The 26,020-nt window shown below is 39.2% G+C and overlaps 1 protein-coding gene across 5 annotated transcripts in view; it reads left to right on the top strand.

Annotated features, from left to right (window-relative positions):
* The window catches only part of TLK2 (tousled like kinase 2), a 112,844-nt gene that overhangs the window by 37,911 nt on the left and 48,913 nt on the right, over positions 1-26,020 (top strand). For 3 of the 5 annotated variants that reach the window (XM_059379617.1, XM_059379615.1, XM_059379613.1), the window contains exons 3-7: positions 7,707-7,778; positions 7,981-8,050; positions 9,053-9,096; positions 9,829-9,924; positions 17,898-18,065. In XM_059379617.1, the coding sequence (XP_059235600.1) occupies positions 7,707-7,778; positions 7,981-8,050; positions 9,053-9,096; positions 9,829-9,924; positions 17,898-18,065 (450 nt within the window). The remainder of the gene's footprint in view (positions 1-7,706; positions 7,779-7,980; positions 8,051-9,052; positions 9,097-9,828; positions 9,925-17,897; positions 18,066-26,020) is intronic. The other 2 variants (XM_059379614.1, XM_059379616.1) reach the window with 2 other exon arrangements.

Genomic DNA, 26,020 nt, shown 5'->3' with positions numbered 1-26,020 from the left:
AGTTTTGAGTTAATTTCTGTATGTGGTGTAAGGTAAGGATCCAACTTCATTCATTTGCAACTGGATATCCAGTTTCCCTAATACCATTTGTTGAGAAAACTGTCCTTTTACCATTTAATGGTCTTGGTACCCTTGTTGAAAATCATCTTATGTCAAGTCATTATGCTATGCACCTTAAACTCACACGTAGCTGTGTATCAGTTACATTTCAGTAAAACTGAAAAAAAAAATCTGCGAAGGAAAACATTGGGGGGGGGGGGCCCATTTGACCATAGATGCAAGGGTTTATTTCTGGGCTTTCAGTCTTATTCCATTTGTCTGTATGTCTGTCTTTATGCCAGTGCCATCTTGTTTTGATTATTAGTTTTGTAATAAGTTTTGAAATCAGAAAGTGGGAGACCTCCATCCTTGTTCTTTTACAGAATTGTTTTGTGTATCTGAGGTCTTGATACAGCTTTTATTGGCGTAAAGCACTAGCAGAGTTACCTTGAAAAAGAACAAAACAATATTCTTTATGCTGTGTCTGTTGTTTTATTCAGTGCAGTAAAATGTAAAACAAATAAGGTATCATTTGAGGAAAGAAGATACAAACTTGTTTACAAATGCTTTGATTTTGTATCTAGACAACTAAATCAAAAGGAACAAGCTAAAAGATTATTAGAAAGAATAATAAGTCAGTAAAGCGACTGATTTAATGAAATACCTGAAAATGGTATAATTCCTGAATGTCAGCAGTATAAGAAAAATCAGAAAAATTGAGTCCCAGTTATTATAGCTTCAAATATATGCCCTTGTTACAGGGATGAATGGGAGTTAAACTTGATGGTCCATAAGCTTTTTTGCCTTGGGGTTTAATTTACCCATGGGGACAATAATTGAGGCCAAAGGCCTGAACTGGGTCTGTATAAAGCTGGGAATTGGGAAGAGGCAAGCTTTGCCTGTGAACTGAGGACTGATGAAACTGCCCACTGGTTCAGGACATAAGACAGAAGTGAGCCACTTATATTTGGGTTGTGTCTGTTTAAAGCTACCTGCAGGAAAATGGGGTCCTTGGCTGGCTCACTTGGTAGAACATGTGGCTCTTGATCTCAGAGTCATGAAGTCGAGTCCCATGTTTGGCGTAGAGATTACATTAAAAAGAAAGAAAGAAAAAATCTAAAAGCCACCTGCAAGAAATGGAAAACTTCAGCCTTGTGTGGAAATCTTGGGCAAGGCAACTAATGTATTAATGTGTTTGGAACTGATGAATGTTATAGGACACTTGCAGAGGCAGACATTAAACTGCCTTTGGGACTGCTCTGTAACCCCTGTAATGTGGAAGACTCTCCCAAAGCTGAGCATGAACTCACAAAAAACTTACAAAGCACCTTATTACAGAGATGCATCAAATGGGAACATTAGCAGTTGAGGAACTGATAATAATAGACCAGTTTGTAAAAGCATTTGATTATCTAATATCCAGCCTGTATTCAGTTTCTGCCTTTGTCCTACTAATGTCCTTTATAGCTGTTTGGTTTCGCCTTGTTTTGATACTCAGGGTATAATCAAAGTTCATTCGTTTAATTTAGTCATACCTTTATCTTCTTTTAACTTAGTCGAGTTTCCCTGCCATTTTTGTTTTTCAGTGAGAGTGACATTTTTGAAAGATAACTGTTCAGTTTGCCTAAAAACTTTTGGTTAGCTTTCTTTCTTACTAGACAGTAAGCTGTTTTAGAACAGGGAATATTTGTCATTTGTCCCTGCTAATTAAATTTAATCTAATGATTTTATGATAATTTGGGATGCCATGCTTCAGAAAGGGACAGTAAAAGGGAGGACTCAGTAATTTTTTTTTTATGATTTTATTTATTTATTTGACAGAGAGATCACAAGTAGGCAGAGAGGCAGGCAGAGAGGAGGAAGCAGGCTCCCTGCTGAGCAGAGAGCCCGATGAGGGGCTCAATCCCAGGATCCTGAGATCATGACCTGAGCCAGAGGCAGAGGCCTAACCCACTAAGCCCCCCAGGAGCTCCGAAGACTCAGTAATTCTTAATCCTTTTTTCTTTCTGTTAGACAAACATACCCAAGGAACCCTAAGAATCCCTGGGCCTCTTGCATGACATTTTCAGGTACTTCAGTGTCCAGCACTGTTATGTACACTCTACAGTTTTTCATTATCAGTAATTGCAAGTAAAACACTAAGTTCTTTAGTTCTCTCTTGTCTGTATAGTTAAAATATAGTACATGGTCTTATTACTTTCCAAGGGGAAAAATGCTTTATAATGGTTATAGTAAAGGTAATTCATGAACAGAATATTTTAAAAATTTGGGCATAGAAATTTCAACTTGAACTATTGTAGAATTCTTATGTAAAAACATTCTTCTCTTTCAAAACATCGTAGAACTCTTTATCATTATAGGATTGATACTTTTGTTGAGTTTTACCAGTGGGAATACATGATTTCATTTGATTTCTTCTCCCTACTTTCACTTTATTATTTTTATTTCTTTTTTAAAGATTTTATTTGACAGAGCCCAAGCAGGGGGAATGGCAGAGGGAGAGGGAGAAGAGGGAGCCAGATGTGGGGCTTGATCCCAGGACCTTGAGATCATGACCTGAGTAGAAGGCAGATGCTTAACCAACTGAGCCCCCCAGGAGCCCCACACTTTATTATTTTTCTTTGCAGCTTCACAAGTATCTCATTATGAAGCCGTTACTGTGTGTTAATTATACTTTAAAAGTAGTGCTTTAAGAATATGGTGAAAGGAATATTTAATATACCCTAGTAGGAATTTAAATTGTTTCTGAACTAAACCTAGTAACTGTTGTTTTTTAACAGCTTTATTGAGATATAATTCGTTGACTGTGCCATTTATCCCTTTTAAAATGTGCAGTTCATTTTTTTTATTAGCATAGAATGTATTATTTGTTTCAGGGGTACAGTTCTGTGATTCATCAGTCTTACACAATTCACAGCACCCACTATAGCACATACCCTACCCCGTGTCCATCACCCCGCCACCGCATCCCTCTCACCCCCTTCCCCTCCAGCAACCCTCAGTTTATTTCCTGAGATTAAGAGTCTCTTATGGTTTGTCTCTCTCTCTGCTTTTGTCTTGTTTGATTTTTTTTTCCTTCTCTTCCCCTGTGTTCCTCTGCCCTGTTTCTCAAATTCTGCATATCAGTGACCATTGTTTTTTGAGTATATTCATGGATACATGCAACTATCAGCATAGTTTTATAACATTTTTATCATCTCAAAAAAAAAAACCCACCCCCCCTTTTTTTTTTAAGATTTTATTTATTTATTTATTTGACAGAGATTACAAGTAGGCAGAGAAGCAGGCAGAGAGAGAGGAAGGGAAGCAGACCCCCCGCTGAGCAGAGAGCCCAATGCGGGACTCGATCCCAGGACCCTGAGATCATGACCTGAGTCGAGGCAGCAGCTTAACCCACTGAGCCACCCAGGTGCCCCCATTTTTTTTTTTTTAAAGATTCTTATTTATTTATTTGACGGAGAGAGAGAGACAGCGAGAGAGGGAACACAAGCTAGGGAATGAGAGAGGGAGAAGCAGGCTTCCTGCTGAGCAGGGAGCCTGATGTGGGGCTCGATCCCAGGACCCTGAGATCATGACCCGAGCCGAAGGCAGAGGCTCAGCCCACTGAGCCACTGAGGTGCCCCCCAAACCTCATATTCTTTGCTGTCACCCACATTCCCGTCTCCTCATACCAGACCCTAAGCAATCATTAATTTTCTTTCTGACTTAGCTTTCTCTAGTCTAGATTTTCATAAGAATGGAATCATTAGATATGTGCTCTGTTGTGACCCTTTTTACTTAGCAAATGTTTTCATGGCTCATCTATACTGCAGCATGTATCAGTGCTTGATTTTTTATGGCCAAATAACATTCCATTGTATGAATCTACCACATTTTGCTTATCCATTTATCATTTGGTTATTTGGGTCGTTTCTACCATTTTGGCTTTTGTGAATAATGCTGCTATACATTCATGTCCAAGTTTTTGTATGTATTCATTTCTCTTCATTGTATACCAAGGATTAGCATTCTGGGTCACACAGTTACTGTGTTTAACTGTTTGAGGAACTGCTTGTTTTTGAAAGCAGCTGCACCATTTTATGTTCCCACCAGCAATAGATGAGGTTCCAGTTTCTACACATTCTTGCCAGCACTTTTTTAAAAATCAAGTATAATTAGCACACTGTTATATTAGTTTCAGGTGTATAAGGTAATGATTCAGCAAATCTGTACATTTCTTAGTGCACACTGCTAGCACTTTTTTTTTTAAAGTTTTATTTATTTATTTATTTATTTATTTATTTGACAGACAGAGATGACAAGTAGGCAGAGAGGCAGGCAGAGAGAGGAGGGAGCAGAGAGCCCGCTGTGGGGCTCGATCCCAGGACCATGGGATCATGACCAGCCGAAGGCAGAGGCTTTAACCCACTGAGCCACCCAGGCGCCCCTGCTAGCACTTTCTTACTGTCTTCGTTGATACAGCCATCCTCGTAGGTGTGAGTGATGTGTCTTTTTGGTTCTGATTTGTATTTCCCCATTAGCACATGATGTTGAACTTTTTTTTGACCATTTGTATATAGTTTTCAGAGAACTGTCTGTTCAGATCTTTTGCCCATTTTTAAATTGTTTTTGCTCAGAAGTCAACTGTTAATCTTACTGGGATTCCCTTATGAATGATGCATTATATTTCTACTTTCAAGATTTCCTCCTGTCTTTGCCTTTGAGCAGTTTTTCTGTGATGTGTCTGTCTGTGGGTCTCTTTTTGTTTATCCTGCTTGGAATTCATTAAGCTGTCTGGATTGAGTAAGTTAATGCTTTTCAATAAATTTGAGAAGTTTTCAGCCATTATTTCTTTGAATTTTTTTTCTGCTCCTTTTCTGCTCTCCTCTCTCTCTGGTACCCCAGTTATGTGCATTTCTCCGAAGCTGTTAGTTTTTTCTTCAATTTTCTCTCTCTTTTTCAGCTTGCATAATTTCCATTGATCTGTCTTCAGATTTGCTAATTATTTCTTCTGACACCTCATTTCTACTCTTGAGCCTCACTCGTGCATTTAAAAAAAATACAATTATTTATTTGAGAGAGCGAGCAAGCGAGCAAGCACCTGCATGCGCCCATGAGGAGCAGAAGGGGTAGAGGGAAAGGGAGAGAGAATCCCAAGTAGACTCTGTGCTGCGCGCAGAACCCAGTATGGGGCTTGATCTCAGGACCCTGAGATCACAACCTGAGCCAGAATCAAGAGTCCGGTGCTCAACTGGTTGCGCCACCCAGGCACCCCTGTTTTTTATTTCAGTTATTGTCTTTTTTCAACTCCAGAATTCCTTTTTAAAATTATATATAATTTCTGTGTTTCTGTTGATATTCTCTGTTTGATGCAACATTGTCTTTCACACCTTTCTTTACTACTTTAATTATGGTTTCCTTTGGCTCTGTGAACATATTTATAGTGGCTGTTTTGAAATATTTTTCTGTTAGACTCCATTAACATCTGGCACCTCTCACGGGCAGTTTCTTTTGCCTGATTTTTTCTTTTCCCTGTTATGTGGGTCATATATTTCTATTTCTTTGCACACCTCGTGATTTTTTGTTGGAAACTGGTCATTTTGGATAATATATTGTACCAACTCCGGGTACTGATTTTTCTTAGCAGTCTTGGACTTGTTACTGCTATTTGCCTGTTTATATGCTTAATGACTGGATTATTTTAGCATTCTTTTCTTTCTTCCCATCCCTCCAGCATCAACTGTCTGGTGGTGGCTTTAGGGAGACCCAACTTAAAGTTGGTAGTCACCCCGAGATGTCTGGTACTAGTAAGGCTTTCTTTCCCTGACCAGCCCAGCTGTTAGATTCCACTAATTGCCTGGATTGCTATATTGTTTTCAACAGTACCCTGAGGTTTAAATTCCTCTGCAGACTAATCAGATCAAATTGGGGCTCCTTGGAAGGAAGGGTTTCTGAGGTCAGTGTTTGCTATTTGTTCTGACCCCAGGAGGACGTCTCGCAAATGTCTTATTCTTGGGTTCTCTTCTGCAAACTCGCTGGCTTGAGGTCCCGGCTGTATGGTCAGTACCTCCACAGGTCCTCCACTTGCCTTTCACCACAACTTTCACTGTTCTTGAGAATACCCTTAGAGTTCAACTTATCCACGCTTATTTGGGGAATAAAGTCAAATCTTTTGGGAAGACATTTGGTAGCATGTGTTCTTGCCTTTTTTCCTGAGGCAAAATTATCTGAGTCAGGATTCTGGAGCCAGGGATGGGGACAATGGCCGTCTTTTCTGAGTGGCATTCTGGATCTGGGAGCCGAGTGTGTGAGGGGGTGAGGGGTGGGAAGAGGGTGCGAGTGGGGTGCATGCAGCGGCTTGCTTCTCTGGGGTGGAAATACCACCATCTCATGAGCTGGGCAGAATAGCTGTTCGGGCCCTGCTGCTCTTCTCAGTGTGCCACACCTGAGGTATAGCCTCTGTTCCACAAGTGGGGTTTGTTCATGGGAGCCTCTGCTTTTGATGTATTTGTCTGGGACTTAGTAGCCGCACCGGGCTGGAGACAGTCCTGCTCCTTGCAGGAAGAAAGCTCTTGGACTGAGAGCTAGGGGAAGAGGGAGCCATGTGTTCTTGGCCACTGCAAGAACTGGAACCTTGCTGAGATGGGAGAGGGGAGAGGGGAGGAGTGAGACTGGTCTCGGTTCCCATACCACAGACTCTGACCTTTCAGTCTGAACTTTCATAGATTTTATTGAGTGGTTGTTTTCTTCGTTTACTGTTTCCCCTCAGGGACCATTTCCAGAGCTTTGAATGGTTGTTTTTTTAAAATAATTTTTACCAGTTTCACTGAGGAGCAGGGCCAGAGAGGGCCTTGTACTGTGAGGCTAGGAGTCAGTCTCTTGTATTTTGTTTTTTTTTGAACTAGTGGTCATGTCTCCTTGAAATATGACTCAGAAAAGCATTTCCTTCATTACGGTCCCTGACCACTCTTCATAAGAAACCCTTAACATGCTTCTTAACGTATCAACTTTCAGATGATGCCTGTATGATACAGGAGGCCAAGAGAATTGATTTTCCCTGCTTATTTTCCTTAAAAAATGAGTTCCCTGCATGTAGAAGTACTCTAGAAGGGAAAATTTGTGTATGACTATAGAGTTGGTGAAGGAAAATAGTAGTCACTAAAAGAATTTTCTTTTTAAAGATTTTATTCCTTTTTTTAACTTTTTTTTTTTTTTTTTTTTTTTTTAAAGATTTTCACCTATTTACTTGACACAGAGAGAACAAATGAACGGAGGAGGGGCAAAGGGGGGAGGAAGAAGCAGACTCAGTGCTGAGCAAGGGAGCCCAACTCTGGGCTTCATCCCGAGATCATAACCAACCTGAAGACAGCCGCTTAACCAACTGAACCACCCAGGCGCCCCTTCAAGATTTAATTCTTAAATAATCTCTACAGCCCTATGGGGCTTGAACCTACAACCCTAAGATCACTGTTGCATGCTCTACACACTGAGTCAAGGGAATTTTGACTTGAGGGCACCGTAGTATAGTTGTTTGAATCTTTTCAAGTTGGCTTGGAAGTGTTACCATTAATTCTTGATTTCTTTGATCTGACTTACACATCAGAATCAACAGGCTTCTTCCTCAGTTTTGCTGTCATCTTAAATTAGTTTCTTTTGATTCCTTTTTTTTTTTTTTTTTCCCTTTCCAGGGGCCACTCAATAGTGAGTCTTCCAACCAGAGCTTGTGCAGCGTGGGGTCCTTGAGTGATAAAGAAGTAGAGGTAAGAGGCCACATCCACTGTGAGACTTTACATATTCCCACACTTTCAGTCTGGGTTGAAAGATGGCACTGCATAACTCCAGGACACTCCGATTTAGGACTTGTCTGTGCCTTTTATCTCATTATTTTGTACATACTCTCTGATTTTCATAATGTGAAAATTTTAATAAAATGCTAATTGTGATGTATATGGTATTTAACAGACTCCTGAGAAAAAACAGAATGACCAGCGAAACCGGAAAAGAAAAGCTGAACCATATGAAACTAGCCAAGGTAGTAATAATTTCACACCAATAAAAATACTAAATTCTTATGTACTTAGAATTTTCAGACTCACAGTAAATAATTAGTTCAGATACAGGGATTCCTAACAAAGGAGATTTGTGTACCTTAAGGAATACCAGGCTGTTTATTATAGACTTGCCATTTGATACACACCTGACAAAAGTGTCAGTTCCCTGGGGACTCCTGTTTTCCCTGTCGTAAGTTAACGTTCTTCTCACCACAGCTTTTTCTTCAGACTAAGTATGTGTTATACAGAAAAGAGGTTACATTGGCATTTTAACCATATCTTGCATTAGCTCAGCGATTTGTTCATAGTAGGTAACCAGAAATGGTTTTATTTACATGACTGTCCTTTCTCCCTCCTCTTCTTCTCTGGCAATTATTTAGTTGAACGTTGGCACCCAGTGGGATAAATCTCTAAATATTGATGGTTATGATGCCAAATATCCTTATATCTTAAGGAGTGAGTAAATGGTTGCTTCGTCCACCTGCCCCCTCTGAGGAATGGAAGTCACAGTCTTTTTTGCATTTTTCTTGTTTTTTATCTACAGATTATTTTTTACTCTAGGGGAAAATTCTCCCAAAGTGACATGATCACAAAGTATTTTGTGATACAGAATAAACCCTCTAGTTCTTAGGAATTTGTTTTGAATTCTTTGTTCTCTTAATTGAAGGTATGGACGTAAATTAGTTCTGTTTTGATTCACAGTTGTGGCATAGGTTTTGTTAGTATATTATAAAAGAAAGATGAGCAAATCTTAAAGGAAAGCAATCTCAGAAAAAGTCTTCTTTTCTCTGCTTATTAAGTCTTTTCTTAGATGAGGAAACTGTCTCTGTTCTTACAGTACAGGTAATTTCGCTTGTCAAAAGTAAAGCCAACACTCGAACTGATGATAACGTATGCAGTTACTGAATACATAGTGCTTTTTAGTGAATGATGGTTTACGTGTGTTATTGGAAAAACTATACTTACTTTGGTTTCATTTTCAGGGAAAGGCACTCCTAGGGGACATAAAATTAGTGATTACTTTGAGGTAAGTTAAATTTTTGGAAAAAAAACTATAGTGATTTTTAAAAAACTAAATCCTTGCATTCATTTAAGGCTTTAGAAAGCAACATTTTGCCTTTACTGTGCTCTCCTCCCCTTCCTCCCCATCTTCATCAATCTGATGTTGCCCCATCTCTCTCTGTTAAGAGGAAACTACTACTGACTTCCTAAATTTAAATTTTTTTATGATGTGTCTTGTCTGTGATGATATAAAAATTCACAAATGAGGTGATTTTTCTCTTGGCCAGACTAGGTTTCGGGTCTTACAAAGATTGAAGTGGAGTGACTTGGACTCTTCTTTTGTCCTCTTCCCTTTAGTTCAGTGGGTCACGTAGCGAGCTTACCGACCCATCATCGTTAGTGGTTCCTAAAGAAGACACTAACATCCACTGTACCGCTGTATTCCTGCTTTCGGGTATTTTGAGACAAGAAGGGAAAACATTCTTCTCCAATGTCCTTTCAAAACCATGTGTACCTTCAGCTTTCTAGCCATGGTTTCTTTTATATCTTGTACATTTCTGCAGGAGCTCCTTCTTAAAACTTACTGAAAAGATAGCAAAATTTGACTTACATGGCATTTTCTCTTTAGCATAAGATGTATTGACTTATTAAAGGGGCCGTATAATTAAGACCTGTTTGTGTGTTAATCTTTAACTCTCCTTATCTGAAGCATAGTACTGTTTTGAATTATTCATATCCATTTCTCCCTGTTGGCCAGTTTGCTGGGGGAAGCGGGCCAGGAACCAGCCCTGGCAGAAGTGTTCCACCAGTTGCACGATCCTCACCGCAACATTCCTTATCCAATCCCTTACCGGTAAGCATTCACCTGGAGAAATGTGACACCTGTTGTAGGAGATGAGAAGCCCAGGAACACTCAAGCAGTTTCTCGTCCATTAATTACCCAAGGGGAATGAGGCATTAAGAAGAAACATTCATAGTATTACCTGTGAACCACTTAGATTCAAGTCTGTATCCATAAATTTATGTTTTCTAAGAGCTAACCCTGTTTCTCAGTATAAGATACCTCTAAGCTTACAGCTCAGGGTCCTGTTGAGGAAATAATTGCCAGTTCAAATATTAGGTTTTTATCCTTGCCAAGCTTACATGTTCCTATAAATGAATTCTGTTTTTCTTTAAAAAAAAAAAAAAAAAAAATGGTCAGCTCCTGACATTTGATTGATTTTTCAAGGGTTTTGAGAAGCTAATGTTACACAAATTTGAGATAGGTTTGTTTCCTTTTTTTTTCCTTTTTTTCTTTTTTTTAAGATTTTTTATTTTTAAATAATCTCTGTACCCAGTGTGGGGCTTGAAGTCACAACCCTGAGATCAGGAGTCGCAGGCTCTACCACCTGAGCCAGCCAGGCCCCCACCCCACCCCATTTTCCTTCCACTAAGTGAGAATCGAAAGCCCTAAAAAACATTTTAGGCAACTTAGTGGTTCTCAGCTGGGGATTATTTTGCCTCTCAGGGGACATGGGGCAGTGTTGGAGTAATTTTTGATCACATCTAGAGGGTCAGAGGAGGGAACTGTGGGCATCTAGTAAGCAGAGGCCAGAAATGCTGATCAGCATCTTACAAGGGACACAACAGGCCCCACAACACAGTTACCTGCTTCAGATGTCACTGGTCCCAAAATGGCGACTCCCTGAGCTAGCTAGTGAATATGGGATTTTGTGTCAATTTACTTGAGAGTCTTGGGATAATTTGTTGAGACAGTACAAGATCTTTGTACTCAAGAGTATGTTCTGGCTGCTGATGCCTCAGGTGTTGCTTTGGGATCTTAGGAAAGAGGGGTCTCCCTGAAAACAGTTTTTGTGCTAGGTGTCTCTTTTTAGGAACGTTGTTTGACTCTGCTGCCTCGGCAGAGCTGAGTCATAGTGCTCTTTCCGTAAGTGATTGGGGCTGCTGCATTAAAGTGGTGAGAATGCATTTCTTCCCTTCTTCTGTCCCAGAAAGTCATGCATTCATTAGGGTGACTGCAGTTACTAAAGCACTTAGAATTTGGCTATTATTTTATCATCCTTGTCATATTTAAACATGTTAGAAATATTTGATGTGTAGAACTGTTTGGTTAGGTTGAGGGTTTTTAGATAACTGACGAGGAGGCTTGTGTCTTTATTTTTCCTTGATATTTATTTATTTATACAATTAAAAAAATATTTTCAGTGATCTGTACACCCAACGTGGGGCTCAAGCTTACAACCCCAGAGATCAAGAGTTGCATTCTCCACTGGCTGAGCCAGCCAGGTGCCCCTCTTTTTCTTTTAAACCAATGGAAGTGTTTAAAATATTTCAACACAAGAAAGAAATACTACCAACTCCCCACCCCTTATGCTCCCTGCCGGTTATTAGCCCCCTCCCTGCCATTGTGGACAGGCATTATCCTGACGTCTAACAGCATAGATTTTTTTTTTCTGTTTTCGTACTTTGTATGGAAGGAATCATACAGTATGTAATCTTACGTCTGGCTTTCATTCAGCATTCTTCTGTGAGATGCATCTGTATTGTTTTATGTTGTTGTAGACCATTCACTGTCATTGGTGTGTGGTATAATTTTTAATATTTTTATTTAATAACATTTTAATTTTTAGCTATATGGTTAATCTCTTCCCCATCTTCTTCCACTAATGTTAATCCCATGAGAGCAGGGACTTGGCTTTGTTGTTTATTGCTGTTTCCATTTCTCAGTACTTACTATATAAAGGTATAATTATCTTTTTTACTATTTCCTTGACTTGACAAGAAAAGATAATAATATCTTGTTCAATTTTCAATCTCTAACACCCAAAACATTGCTTGGCACAAACGGTAGATGTTCAGAACTGTTAAAAGGAAGATCAGTGGATAAAGAATTACTTTAGCTACTTTTTTTACCCGAAGTGGTTCTTTTGTATTTTTTGTTGAAAACAAAGAAAGACCTAAAACGTAAGTCTTTTAATGCAGGAGTTTGGTAACCTATACCCCACAGCTCACAAGCTAAGAATGACTTTTAGATTTTTAAAGAGTTGTAGAGACAAAGAAGAATATATCACAGACATGATATTTGGCCTAAAAAGCCTGAGATATTTATCTGGCCCTTCACAAGAAGACATTTCCAGGAAATCATTATAAAGTTAACTCCATGTAATTGTTACTTCGGTCAAGAAGTAGAATATTTCCAGTACCCTAGAAACCTGTTTGCTCTTCTGTGATTACAACTCTCTCCCTCTCTATCCTAGAAACAACTGCTGTTCTAATTTTTGTGATTATAATGAACCATTTCTTAAAATTTGACCTTGTACGCATCCCTAAACAAAATAGTTTCATTTTGTCATTAAGTCAGTTTGTTAATTGTGGCATTTAATCACAGTGTTTACATTTTCTGTATTCTGATTTTGGGCTGTTTGCTCTAGCAATTACTAAGAGAAGCTTATTCATATCTCTCATGGTTGTGGGAGTTGTTTGTTTCTTCCTGTATTTATGTTTTTGTTTGGTGCATTATTAAGTGACTCTCTTTATCTCTTGCAATGCTTTTCACTCTAACTGCATTATATCTGATATTCGGTATATCCAAATTATTGTATGGTATACGTATTTCCATTTTTATACTATCAGCTTTTCATTATTATGTTTTCAATATACCTGAAAAATACATCCTTGAATTTTTTGTTTATTCAGTCTAAAGTAATTTTTTAACTTTCGTATTTATTTGCATTTAATTATCATTATATTGAGTTTAAATTTACCATCTTTTAATGTGTTCCCTACTTATCCTACATATTCTCTGTACCTTTTTCTTTTATTTCTTGCTTTTATTTGGGTTGGGTGATTGGGAGGAGTGGTGGAAATCATTTTGTATCTTCATCCTCCACTAGTAGCTAGGCTCTGTTCCCTGTTTCTTTTAGAAATTGCCACATGTGTCTTCAGTTTGCCCAGGTTTGATGTTAATAGTATCTTTATCCTCCTCTCAAAGGAAGGATGAGGTCAGAACATTAACTCCATTTACTTGCTACTAACTTGGTGTTGGGTGGTGTATATTTGCATTTTGTTTTGTTTTTGTTTTAGCCTCATACAACATTATTATTTCATGCTGTCAGTGTTCATTTACCTCTTTCTTTGTATTTCTTTCCTTTTTGCATCTTACACACCTTCCACATAGGGTCACTTTCCCTCTACTTGAAATACTCCTTTAGTATTCTTTTATATGTATTGGCTGGGGACTTATCTCTCTAGGTTTTTCTTTGCTTAAATAACTTTATTTTGCTTTTATTCTTGAAAGATATTTTTGCTGTGTATATTAGTTTGACATTTTTTTTTTCCTCTTAACAACTGGATGTATTATTACCATCTTCTGGCTCCCATTGTTACTATCGAAAAACAATATTCCTTTACTTCTTATTTCTATGAAAGTATCTGGGTTTCTCCCTCCAGCTGCTTTAAAAGTCCCTCTCTGGGGTGCTCTGTAGTTTCACTATGATGCGTCCTTTTACTTCTATTGCTTGTGATTTGCTGGGCTGCTTTGTTGGGTCTTATACCAGTTCTGGATAATTATTAGCCATTGTCTCTTCACATATTATTTCTGCCCTGTTCTCTTTTTCTTCTTCCTATAAAATTCCAATTAATTGTGTATTAGACCATCTCACCTCATCACCATGCCTTTTAACTTCTTTTTTCTATTTTCTTTTTATTTCCATATGCTCCATTTTGTATAGTTTCTTGCCTTTCAGTTCCCAGATCTCTGTTTTGTTGTATCTTGTTTGCTGTTAACTCCACTAAATTCTTAATTTTTGTTATTTGATGTTCCCTACTGATATTTTCAAGCTTGTCTTCTCTTACTACTTTTTTGTAATCTAGTAGACTTTGTTTTATAATCTGTTTGATATTTCTGGCACTCGAAGTTTTTATGAACCTGTTTGTTGTCTCTTTTATGGATCTATTTGTTTTTCCTAGCTGTTGCTCCTTGCTTTATTTCTTCTGTGCTTCTTATTTTTTTTTGACCGTGTGCTGCTCGTTGTTCCTGAAAAATTGTTTGTGAAATTTCTTTGAGATCTAAGACAAAGATGTGTTCCTCCAGGGAAACTTTTTATTTGCTTCTTCCAAGTGCCTAGAGATCTCACCCGTCCAGGACTCCTTTCAACTACTGAATTCATGGCGTACATTTTGTTTGTTTGATTTTGTTTGCTTGTTTCATCCACCCATTCAGTATTGATCTGGATTGTGTTAACATTTCTCAAGGGAGGTCCTGCCTCCTGCATTGCCAAGGCGACTTCCTTGTAGTTCCCTAAGGGTAGGAGGAAGTTTTTCTTCTGGTTTGTATTTTCCCTGAGAGTCTAACCCTTGGGAAGCCCTGAAAGCTTGAAGTGCAAAGGGTTTCCTTTTGAACCCTCTGCCCCCAGTGGATTTTGTTTGGCCTGTGATTATCTGCTTGGCACCATGTGCCCTGGAAACAGAAATTTAAGATGTGCAAGTACCCTTAGGGCAGATCTGACTCTGGTGCTTCATTTATGTGCCTTGTGTTCCTAATTTTCCTTAGATTTTGCCCTAGCAGATCCCTACTATTTTATAACTCTTCAGTGCTCTTAGTATCTTTTTTTCTATTTTTATGATTATTTTCTAAGGGAAGTTTAGTTCAAATATCCTAGCCTGCTGTATTTCCAGAAATACTCAAAAATCTTTCAGCCCTTGGCAAATATTTACTGAGTATTTACATAACAGAATAACTAATTTTAGTATTGCAACTTCAGAGATAACAATCTCCCAAGTAGTGCAGATACTGTTGTGATTGGGTATCAGGAGCACTTTGGATCCTGAATTTAAATAATTGCATTTGATTTGGGTAGGAGTTTTGGTCTCAAGGAGGTGGATTCTGCTTACGGACTAAAAACCTAAATTCCTTTGTTGGGATCATTTTGGTTATTTTATTTTACTTTTCTTTTTAAAAAGATTATATTTATTTATTTGACAGATCACAAGTAGGCAAAAAAAGAGAGGGGGAAGAAATGCTCTCTGCCTAGCAGAGAGCCCAATGTGGGGCTCGATCCCAAAAGCCTGAGATCATGACCTGAGCCGAAGGCAGAGGTTTAACCCACTGAGCCACCCAGGCGCCCCTTTTATTTTCTAAAATGAAAATGTTAAGTGGTTTTTCCTGATGAAGGGATACATGCTGACTATGAATGAAAGTCCAACTCAAAAGTGTTAAAATAGAAAGTCTCCTCCAGAAAAACTATTACTAAGGAGTTTAGTGGGCATAGCATATCCATGTAAATATAATAGATTTCTTCATTTCTTTGTTTATTTAGCAATATCGCGTAAACATTTTTGTGTCCTATTAACAGTGCTGTAATGAATGTTCTTAAAGATTTTATTTATTTATTTACTTATTTGACAGAGATCACAAATAGGCAGAGAGGCAGGCAGAGAGAGGGAGTGGGAAGCAGGCTCCCTGCCGAGCAGAGAGCCCGATGTGGGACTCAATCCCAGGACCCTGAGATCATGACCTGAGCCAAAGGCAGAGACCCAACCCACTGAGCCACCCAGGTGCCCCTTGTAATGAATGTTCTTCTATATATATCAGTGCTTAGACATTTCTTTTCCTTTGGATGAATTTCCAAACTATAATTCCCTAGTCAGAGTATAGGCTTACTTTAAAACATCATCGTGTAATTGCTAGTGGATTATCAGCAGTTGGTAGGTCCCAGTTTCTGCATACCCTCCTCTAGTATTAAAGTTTAACATTGTAGTCTTTGTCATTGAGACTACTGCCTTGTTTTACCTTTCATTTCTTCATTAGTGTTCTTGAACATCTTTTCTTAAGTTAGTGGCCTTTGGATTTCTCTTAATAATTATTATAGGCTCTTTGCCATTTATTTATTGGAGTATTTGTTTTTTTCTTCCTAATGAGTAGGAACACATTATTTTTTAAGATTGTTAACTCATTGTTATTTATATGGTAAACATTTTTGCCTGTTTGTAATATTATCTCTTAATATTATGTTGACTTTTGCCATTTAGGTAAAAAAAATTGGAGTCAAATTTATCAGTGTTTTTCCTTTATGTCTTACTGGTTTTGTGCTATTCTAAGATGTTCCTATATGGTTTGTATTTTTAATGTCATGTTTAAAAAGTCCTTCACCATTAGAATGTCATAAAAGTATTCGTTTATATTTTCTTGTAATTTCTATGTATAAGGACACAATCTACTTTTCCCTTTCTTCTGATACTTAAATATCCTACCATCTTGTTAATAAGTTCCCACTAATCTGAAATACACTTTAATTGCAAATGGTATTTCCGTGTTGGAGGGGTCTGTTTCTGTGCCACTGATTAATTGGTCTGCTCATGTACTGGTATTATACCAATATAGTTGTTGTTTTGTAGTATGTTTTAATAACTGTAGTCAAGTTTCCCTGCTGTTCTTTATCCAAATTTATGTGGCTAATCTTGATTATTTCACCAAGTGAACCTCAGAATTAATGTGTGAAATTCCACAGAAACAATCTCCCAAAAGAAAGTAAGAGTTAACCTCTCTGTTCACTGTACCACCATTACACTCTCTCTTGCAGAAAAAAAGAAAAACAAAAGTAAACAAAAAGCCTTAAGCATTGGTTTTTAGAAGAATTTGACATCTGTAAAATTTGAATGCAGGAGCATAGTGTCACTGTGTAGGTCATGTTTTATGTCTGTCAGGGAAGCTATGGTTTTCCTTTATATGTAACCACCATATTTCTTAAATTTATTTCTAAACTTATTTCTTTTTTATAGATTTTTTAATAATTTGAACCTGTTTTTTCTTCCATTACGTACTCTGATAATAAGAAATTGTTTGTATATGGGGTAGCTATTGATTTTTGTATGTTTGTTTTATATTCGGTCATCTTGCCAAACTCTTATTTATTGATTTTCAGTTGATTTGCTTAGTTTCCTTTGTGAATAGTTATATCATCCAAAAATGACACTTTTCAATTTTTAATATTTTTCAGTATTTATTCCTCATCCCCCCCCCTTGTCACATTGGCTAGCACTTCTATAATAATGTTGAGATGATTGTGGTATTAATCCCCTAGTTTTCCTAACTTTGAATGTGTCTCTGGTATGGCACCATTAATTTATGTTGATTTCTGAAAAAATACTCTTGTTGTATTAAAGATGGATACTTCTGTGGTTCTTGTTTTTGTTTTTGTTTTTTAAGATTTGCACGGTAGTGTGCAAATCTTTTTTGGCATCTAAAGGGAAGAATCTTGATTCCCCTTCCCCCAACATTAATGTAATGAATTATATCAGTAGATTTGCTTATAATGAACCATTTTTGCATTTCTGGAATAAACCATACATAATTGTGTTATATTATTCTTTTAGTGTTCAGTGGAACTTGTTTTGCTTTTTTTTTTTTTGCATCTAAGTATAGTATGGTGAGGATAGAATTGAGAGTGAAATAAAAGCAGCCTGTAAGTTAGGGGACAAATGTCTTAATCTTCATTTACCTGCAGGATAGAAATAACATTTCTTTTGTAGGTTTGAGGCTATTTTGAAGTTGATTTGTTGAACTCTACAAAGTAAACTGCAAATGCAATTACACAAATATAGAAAAATTAAAATCAATTTTGCAGAATTCGAGTAAAATATTAATTCAGAGTTAGGTAGTTTATAATCCAATGATGCTGTCATTATGCTCTCCACATTTGTTTTCAGAAAAGGTGTTTTTCAAAAATACTCTTGTTTTCCATAACTGTGTTTTTATTTATTGTCTGTTTTGGCAGTTTCAGGTTTTCTTTTTCATGTAATTTGGGTGTTTTCTTTAATGTTTTCCAGCGGCGAGTAGAGCAGCCTCTCTACGGCTTAGATGGCAGTGCTGCGAAGGAAGTGTCAGAAGAGCAGTCCGCTCTGCCCACCCTGATGTCAGTGATGCTGGCAAAGCCTCGGCTTGACACGGAGCAGCTGGCACAGAGGGGAGCTGGCCTCTGCTTCACGTTCGTTTCAGTGAGTACCGGGGCTGCCTTGATGGCCCTGGATCCTTGTTGCCCTGGAGCTCTTCGGTGAAGTTTGAATAATTATTTTCTGACTGTGTGACTTCTAAAGGTAGTGTGATTGTACTCAGTCTCCCTTGGTACAAGGGACTAGGAGAGACTGCTTTCTTCAAGTTTGAGCACCTCAGGGGTACCTGGGTGGCTCAGTCAGTTGGGCATCTGACTCTCGGCTTTGGCTCAGGTCATGATCTCAGGGTGGTGAGATCGAGCCCCATGTTGGGCTTCGCACTCAGCACTGAGTCTGCTTGTCTCTCTTTCTCCCCTGCTTATGGGCTCCCACTCTCTCAGACAAATAAATAACAGTCTTTTTTTTTCTTTTTAAAGAAGCAAATAAGCCTTAAAAAAAGAAAGAAAGAAAGAAAAAAAGCCTGAGCACATTAAGGGAAAGAAAATATGGTTTTAGGTTGACAGGGAAGTAAAAAAAGGTACCTATCAAATTCCATTATAGCCAAAGTATGTGTTTAATTACAAAAAAAAAATCTCTGGGGCACCTGGTGGCTCAGTTGGTTGGGCGACTGCCTTTGACTCAGGTCGTGATCCTGGAGTCCTGGGATCAAGTCCTGCAAGGGGCTCCCAGCTCTGCGGGAAGTCTGCTTCTTCCTCTGACCTCTCCTTCTCATGCTCTCTCTCTCTCTGTCTCTCGCTTTCTCTCAAATAAGTAAATAAAGTCTTGGGGAAAAAAATCTCCGAACTCTAGGCATCAGTTATTTGAAGCAGTCTTAAGGTCGGTAAAATCTGAGCACGGAAGCAGGCATTCTGTAGCGTTTTCGCCAATCCCTTCCCCTCTGTGGTATTTGGGTGACCCTTTTGCTTGCCTCTCCTCGCCTCTTCACCGTTACTTTCTCCAGGAATATTTGCTTACCCGTTGGTTTGCTTTCATCTTGCTCCTTTCTCTCTTCTTGAAGAACCAAGAATTTCAGTATTATGAAAATTTGACCCCATCAGTATTTACCAAATTATAATGCAGTTTGACTCAAAAGCTGTAAATTTTATTTATTTGTTTATTTATTTATTTATTTATTTATTTGCTTCTGTGTTGACCATGGATGGTATAAAGCAAAAGAAAGCCTCATTGCCCTATTCTTCCATTTTTAGGGGCCTCTTTCAGAGCTGACATCAGCACTGATCCAAACATCTTTCTCTTCTGCTGGTTCATTTTCTCCTCTTATAACCTAAATTTCCTCTTTATTTGCTTTTGTGGATTCTGAGTCATTAATCCACACACAGTTGTATATTCAAAAAGGCCATGAGAACGGTGGATGCCTTAAGGAAAGGAAATAAAAATTACGAAATAATTAGAGAGGGAATCATGTACTATTTGGAATACTTTCTTACAGTTATTACTTTTCCTCAAGAAAGAAATACTACAACTTTTTTTTTTTTTTTTTTAGATTTTTTTTTTTTAAAGATTTATTTATTTATTTGACAGAGAGAAATCACAAGTAGGCAGAGAGGCAGGCAGAGAGAGAGAGAGGAGGAAGCAGGCTCCCTGCTGAGCAGAGAGCCCGATGCGGGACTCGATCCCAGGACCCTGAGATCATGACCTGAGCTGAAGGCAGCAGCTTAACCACTGAGCCACCCAGGCGCCCCAATACTACAACTTTTAAACTTAAAGAATTTTTAATTTAATTTTCTTTATTATTATTATTATTTTTTTTTAAGATTTTATTTATTTATTTGACAGACAGAGATCAGAAGTAGGCAGAGAGAGAGAGGAGGAAGCAGGCTCCCCACGGAGCAGACAGCCCGATGCGGGGCTCCATCCCAGGACCCGGGGATCATGACCCGAGCCGAAGGCAGAGGCTCTAACCCACTGAGCCACCCAGGCGCCCCTATTATTATTATTTTTTAAAGATTTTATTTTTCTGTCTGAGAGAGAGAGGGAGAGCAAGAAACAGAGCAGGGCCAGGCAGAGGGAGAAGTAGGCTCTCTGCTGAGCAGGGAGCCCAATGTGGAGCTTTATCCCAGGACCCTGAGTTCATGACCTGAGCTAAAGGCAGACGTTTAACCGAATGAGCCACCCAGGTGTCCCCAGAATTTTTTAATTATCAAAAGAACAGAGAGACTTCTTGTGTGAAGGTGGTATAATTTTATCTGTGGTTGGCAAAAGAAACAACATAAAATGGGAAAACTGACCATTATAATCCTATGCGTGGGCCTGACAGCATTATGCTGTAGTTTGTATGAGAATGTCATGGTTCTCTGTAGTATTGTTCTAGAGAAAACGCCTGTCTGTGTGTGTGTTATATATAAATTACATTGTGTGTTTACTATTCACTATTAAATCTCCCTTTTAGATCTAACTTGCTCTGGAGGGGAGTTCCCTTTGTTCACTGCACAAATACGTACTGAATGCCCACTGTGTGACAGGCATATAGTTAAGTACACAGAAGGGGCGCCTGGGTGGCTCAGTCAGTTAAGTGTCTGCCTTCGGCTCAGGTCATGATCTTGGGATCCTGGGATTAAACCTCACGTGGGGTTCCCTGCCCAGCGAGGAGTCTGGTTCTGCTTCTGCCCTTTCCCACCACTTTTGTTCTCTCTCTTCCTCTCTCTCCAATAAATAAATAGCAAAAAAAAAAAAAAAGTGCACATATTGATCAGCAAAACTCAGTCCTCTGATGTGAGCAAGCCTTCCATAAAAGGTACGGACGGGCATGCAGGCTCGGGATGGTGCGCACAGATAACCACCTGCTCTGTCCTACCAGCTAGTACACTCAGACTGTCGGAGGAGGTGCAGATGCTCCACCCAGATTGTTCTCGTGGAGAAGAGAGATGGCAGAAAAGAGTAAGAAAATGATGGTGTCTAAAGAAGGAACAGGGAAGTGTATGAAAAGCAAAGACCTAAATGATTTGGTACCGTTCCGAATCTCTCTGCTTCTCTGTAGTTCCAACCAGAATATAAGCTTAGTAATACAGAGAAAGAAGAAGGCAAGAGAGTTAACATTAATGTATAAGAAATGCTTTGAATCAATAAAGATAAGCAGTTTCCAAATAAATAGGCAAAAGCTATGAGCGGACGGTTTCACAGAGGGGGAAAAAGACAGATGACTAATAACATGAAAAATGCTTAACTTCAACCATGAAGAAATGCAAAATATAACAAGGTAATTCTTTTGACCTGTCAGAGTGTCAGGTGTGGATAAGTTTGACAGTTCTCACTGTAGGGTATAGTTTAGCCATACATGGAAGTTTTACACTGACTCTGAGTTGGCAGTCACTTCAGACAAGTTGGTAATGTATCTGAGTGTTAAATTTACATATCCTGAGGCCCAGAAACTGCATTCCCATAAAAGTTTACAAAGATGTTTATTGTATTGTTTATAATTGCAAAAATTGGAAGCATTTTCCCTTTACCAGTGTTTCAGAGAAGCTTGGACCAAGGGTGTCTGTGACCTCCGCTAACCCGGGAGATCATTCTCAGAACTTAACTGTCCCGTGTGATTCAAAAGCCACAGTTGATGACTCCCTTCTCCAAGCACGGTGCCTTTCTCTTGGCTTCCATTCTTTTGGTTCTTCCTCATTTCCCAGACCACTAAATAGTGGAGGGCCCCAGGGCTCAGCCTTCCGACTTTCATCTGCCTTTATTCTCTGTGTAATCTCACTTAGTTCCTTCGCTTTAGTTATCACCCCTATGCAGAACATCTCCAAGTTTGTATCTCCAGCCCAGAGCCCTGCCCTGAATTCCAAACCTATGTAGTCAGTTGCCATTCGTCTCCTCTTCGTGTCTTTTTTTCCCCCCTAAGATTTTAGTTATTCATGTGGCAGAGAGAGCGGGCGCAAAAGCAAGGGCCTCAGCAGTCCAAGGGAGAGGGAAAGAGAGAGGCGGGCTCCCCGCTGGACAGAGAGCCCAACATGGGGCTGGATCCCAGGGCCCTGTGATCATGACCTGAGCTGAAGGCAGCCGCTTAACTGATGACCCACCCAGCTGCCCTTCTTTATGTCTAATAAGCATATCAAATCTAATATGTCCAAAACTGAGTTCTTCATTTTGTCTCCCAGCTCCAAACCCATTTCTTCCATATCCTACCACATCTCGGTGACTGTCAACTCTCCTTCTAGCTGTTTAAAAACTGTGGAGTCATTCTTGTCTCTTCTCTTTATTTTTTATCCCAATTACAAATCCATCAGCAAATCTTACCGTTAAGAATATGTTCAGAATCCTACCGCTTCTACCCCCTTCTCTACTACTTGAACTAAACCGTGTTCTCCCACTGAAATTATGGTACTAGCCTCCCAGCTGGATTCTTTTCTCCAACCTTAGTTTCCTTTTAATCTGTTCTCAGCAGATGAGAGTGATGCAGTCATGCCTGCTCAAAAGTGCTGAAAATGGCACATTAAAGCCTCGCGTGGGCTGTTCTCCTTGCTGTGCCGTCTCTTACCGCCCTCTCCCTTCCCTGCTGGATTCCATCTACACTGGCTGACTTGCCTCCTCAGATGCTACCTGGCATGTTCTCACCCCAGGGCCTTTGCACTTGGTGTTGTCTGTGCCTTAACATTCTTCTCCCACATAGTAAGTAACCATGCCCTGTGCCCTCAGGTCTCTAGTCTCTGCTTCAGTTTATCCTGTTAGAGAGGCATACCCTAACTATACTGTAGGAAAGAGCAACTCCTCCCTGCCCACCCTGCATAGTGTCTAGGTTCTGTGTCCTACCTTTTCTCCTTAGTCTTCTCTCCAGCTGACCTGCTATAATTTACTTTTTCGTCTGACTCCTCTCCTCCTCCTGCTGAAATGGAAACTCCATCAGATCAAGGACTTGGCTTTGTTCACTTTTGTATCTCCAGTGCCAGAACAGGATCTATTCTGACAGACACTGGAGGCAGTTCTGTTGCATGAATTGATAAAGGCATCCTTCATATAGGTCTAGTGGAATGCTACACGGTTGACAGAAGACATGAGATAGATCTATATAGTTGGTTTTTTTTTTTTTTTTTAAGGATTGTTTATTTATTTATTTATTTGACAGAGATCACAAGTAGGCAGGGAGGCAGGCAAAGAGAGAGGAGAGAGGAGGAAGCAAGTTCCTCACTGAGCAGAGAGCCCGATGCGGGCTTGATCCCAGGACCCTAGGATCATGACTTGAGCCAAAGGCAGAGGCTTTAACCCACTGAGCCACCCAGGCACCCCAGATCTATATAGTTTTTGTTTTTTTTAAGATTCTATTTATTTAAGAGAGAGTGTGTTCCCACAAGGTGGGGGTGGGGAGGGTGGGAGGGTGAGAGATTGATGGAGAAGCAGACTCCCCATTGAGTAGGAAGCCTGATACAGGGCTCAGTCCCAGAACCTGGAGACCATGACCTAAGTGGAGGCAGGTGCTTAACCAACTGAGTTACCCAGGTGCCTCTAGGTATATATAGCTGACCCTTGAACGGCATAGGGGTTGGGGCACCAACACCCCCCCATGCAGTCAAAAATCATGCGTTATAATTTTTGACTCCCTAAAACAACTGCTAATAGCCCGCTGTTGACCAGAAACCTTACTGATAACATAAACAGCTGGTTAGCACTTAATTTGTATGTTATTTGTTTTGTATATGGTATTCTTAAGGTAAGCTAGAGAAAAAAATGTTACTAAGAAAATCATAGGGGAGGGGCGCCTGGGTGGCTCAGTGGGTTAAAGCCTCTGCCTTCAGCTCAGGTCATGATCTCAGGGTCCTGGGATCGAGCCCTGCATCAGGCTCTCTGCTCAGCAGGGAGCCTGCTTCTCTCTCTCTCTCTGCCTGCCTGCCTCTCTGCCTACTTGTGATCTCTGTCTGTCAGATAAATAAATAAAATCTTTAAAAAAAAAAAAAAGAAAGTCATAGGGGAGGTCACTTGGGTTGCTGAGCCGGTTAAGCGTCTTCCTTTGGCTCAGGTCATGATCCCAGGGTTCTAGGATTGAGTCCACTATCAGGATCCCTGCTCATCAGGGAGTCTGCTTCTCCCTCTCCCTCTACCCCTTCCCCCAACTTGTGATCTCTCTCTCTCAAATAAATAAAAATAAAATCTTTAAAAAAAAAAAAAAAAGAAATTGGAGAGGGTTGCCTGGGTGGCTCAGTCAGTTAAGTGTCTGACTTCAGCTCAGGTCATGATCCCGGGGTCTTGGGAGTGAGCTCATCTTCAGGCTCTTCACTTAGCCGGGAATCTGCTCCTCCTCATCTCTCTCACTCTGCCCCTCCCACAATCCTACTCTGTCTCTCTCAAATAAGTAAAATCTTTAAAAGAAAAAAAAAAAGAAAGAAAGAAGAAAATCGTAGGAGAAAATACATATACAGCCCTGTACTTACAAAAAATTCCACATATCAGTGGGCCCGTGCAGTTCAAACCCCTGTTACTCCAGGGTCAGCTGTATATGCTAACAGTGAAAGATGTCTCAGTAGGTATTTGTAAATAAAAATAGCACATGGCAGAATATCAAGAATCTTGAGCAGGCTCCATGCCCCTAACCAACTGAGCCACCCTAGGGCCCCATTTCTGTCTCTTTTAATATATAGGAAATTCTATGTCTTTTTCTTACTGATGTATAATTAACATACAGGAAGTTTGATTTTTTTAAATTACAAGTTAATTTTCTGAATGATAAAAATAGTACACAAACATGGCCCACAAAAAGTCAATCAATGAGAAGCGTGAAAGGCTTTTCCTTTGCACCCATCAGAGATGTAACCACTGTCCACAGTTTCAGATTTTCTACTGATTTACCATTTTAACTTCAACTTCAAATGATATACCTCTTACTTAATTAACTTTAAACAAGATCTCTCTGCTCCCCATTATAGGAGATGAGTTTAACATACTCAGATATCACCCAGCTGCTTTCTCATCTTTCAGGTTTTTTTAGTTATTGTCATGTTACACGTGTGTGATACTGGGTTTTTTTATTTTAAGTATATATTCTAACTAATTTTCTGTTTTATAAATTATTCTAGAACTTGGAAACATGTAAAGTGCATTTATAATATTATGGTGGTTTTATTATTAGTCAAAGCATCGGATTCACCAAAAAACCATCCTCGTTGTTGATTAGTTTTGAGCCATTGAGACAGTTCCAGTTGTCAGGGTCTTCTGGATCTTCTTCTTCTTCTTCTTTTTTTTTAATGTCAGGTTTATTCTTTCTCAGTTCTACTCTCAATCTATAAGCCTATGCTTACTTCATTATCACAGTGTTAATTATCGTAGCTTTGTAGTAAAGTTTTGAAATCACGAAGTGTGATTCCTTCAACTTTTTTCTTCAGGATTGTTTTGGCTGTGGGATACCTTGATTTCCATAAGAATTTTAGAATCCAGGCACCTGGACTCAGTGGGTTAAGCCTCTGCCTTTGGCTCAGGTCATGATCTCAGGATCCTGGGATCGAGCCCCACATAGGTCTCTCAGTCCAGTGGGGAGCCTGCTTTCCCTTCTCTCTGCGCCTGCCTCTCTGCCTACTTGTGATCTCTCTGTCAGATTTAAAAAAAAAAAAAGTTTAAGAAAAAAAAAAGAATTTTAGGATCAGCTTTCCACTTTCTACAAACAAATCACCTAGGACTTAAAGCAGTTATGCTCAATCTCTTGATCAATTTGGGGAGTATTGCCCTCTTAAGTCTTTCATTCCATGGACATGAGATAACTGTCTACTTCTTTAGGTTCCTTTATTTTCTTTTAATAATGTTTGTACTTTTCAGTGTATAGATCTTGCCCTTTTGTTAAAATTATTTCTGAGTATTTATTCTTTTGATACTCTTGCAAATGGAATTTTCTTAATTTTATTTTCAGATTGCCCATTGCTGGAGAATACAGTTAATTTTTATGTATTGGCCTTTTAAAAATTTTTATTTATTTATTTGACAGAAAGAGATTACAAGTAGGCAGAGAGGCAGTCAGAGAGGAGGAAGCAGGCTCCCTGCTCAGCAGAGAGCCCGATGCGGGGCTCGATCCCAGGACCCTGGGATCA

The sequence above is a fragment of the Mustela nigripes genome, chromosome 16 (genome assembly GCF_022355385.1).
Source record: "Mustela nigripes isolate SB6536 chromosome 16, MUSNIG.SB6536, whole genome shotgun sequence".
NCBI lineage: Eukaryota > Metazoa > Chordata > Mammalia > Carnivora > Mustelidae > Mustela > Mustela nigripes.
This window is presented reverse-complemented; position numbering and strand designations above follow the sequence as displayed.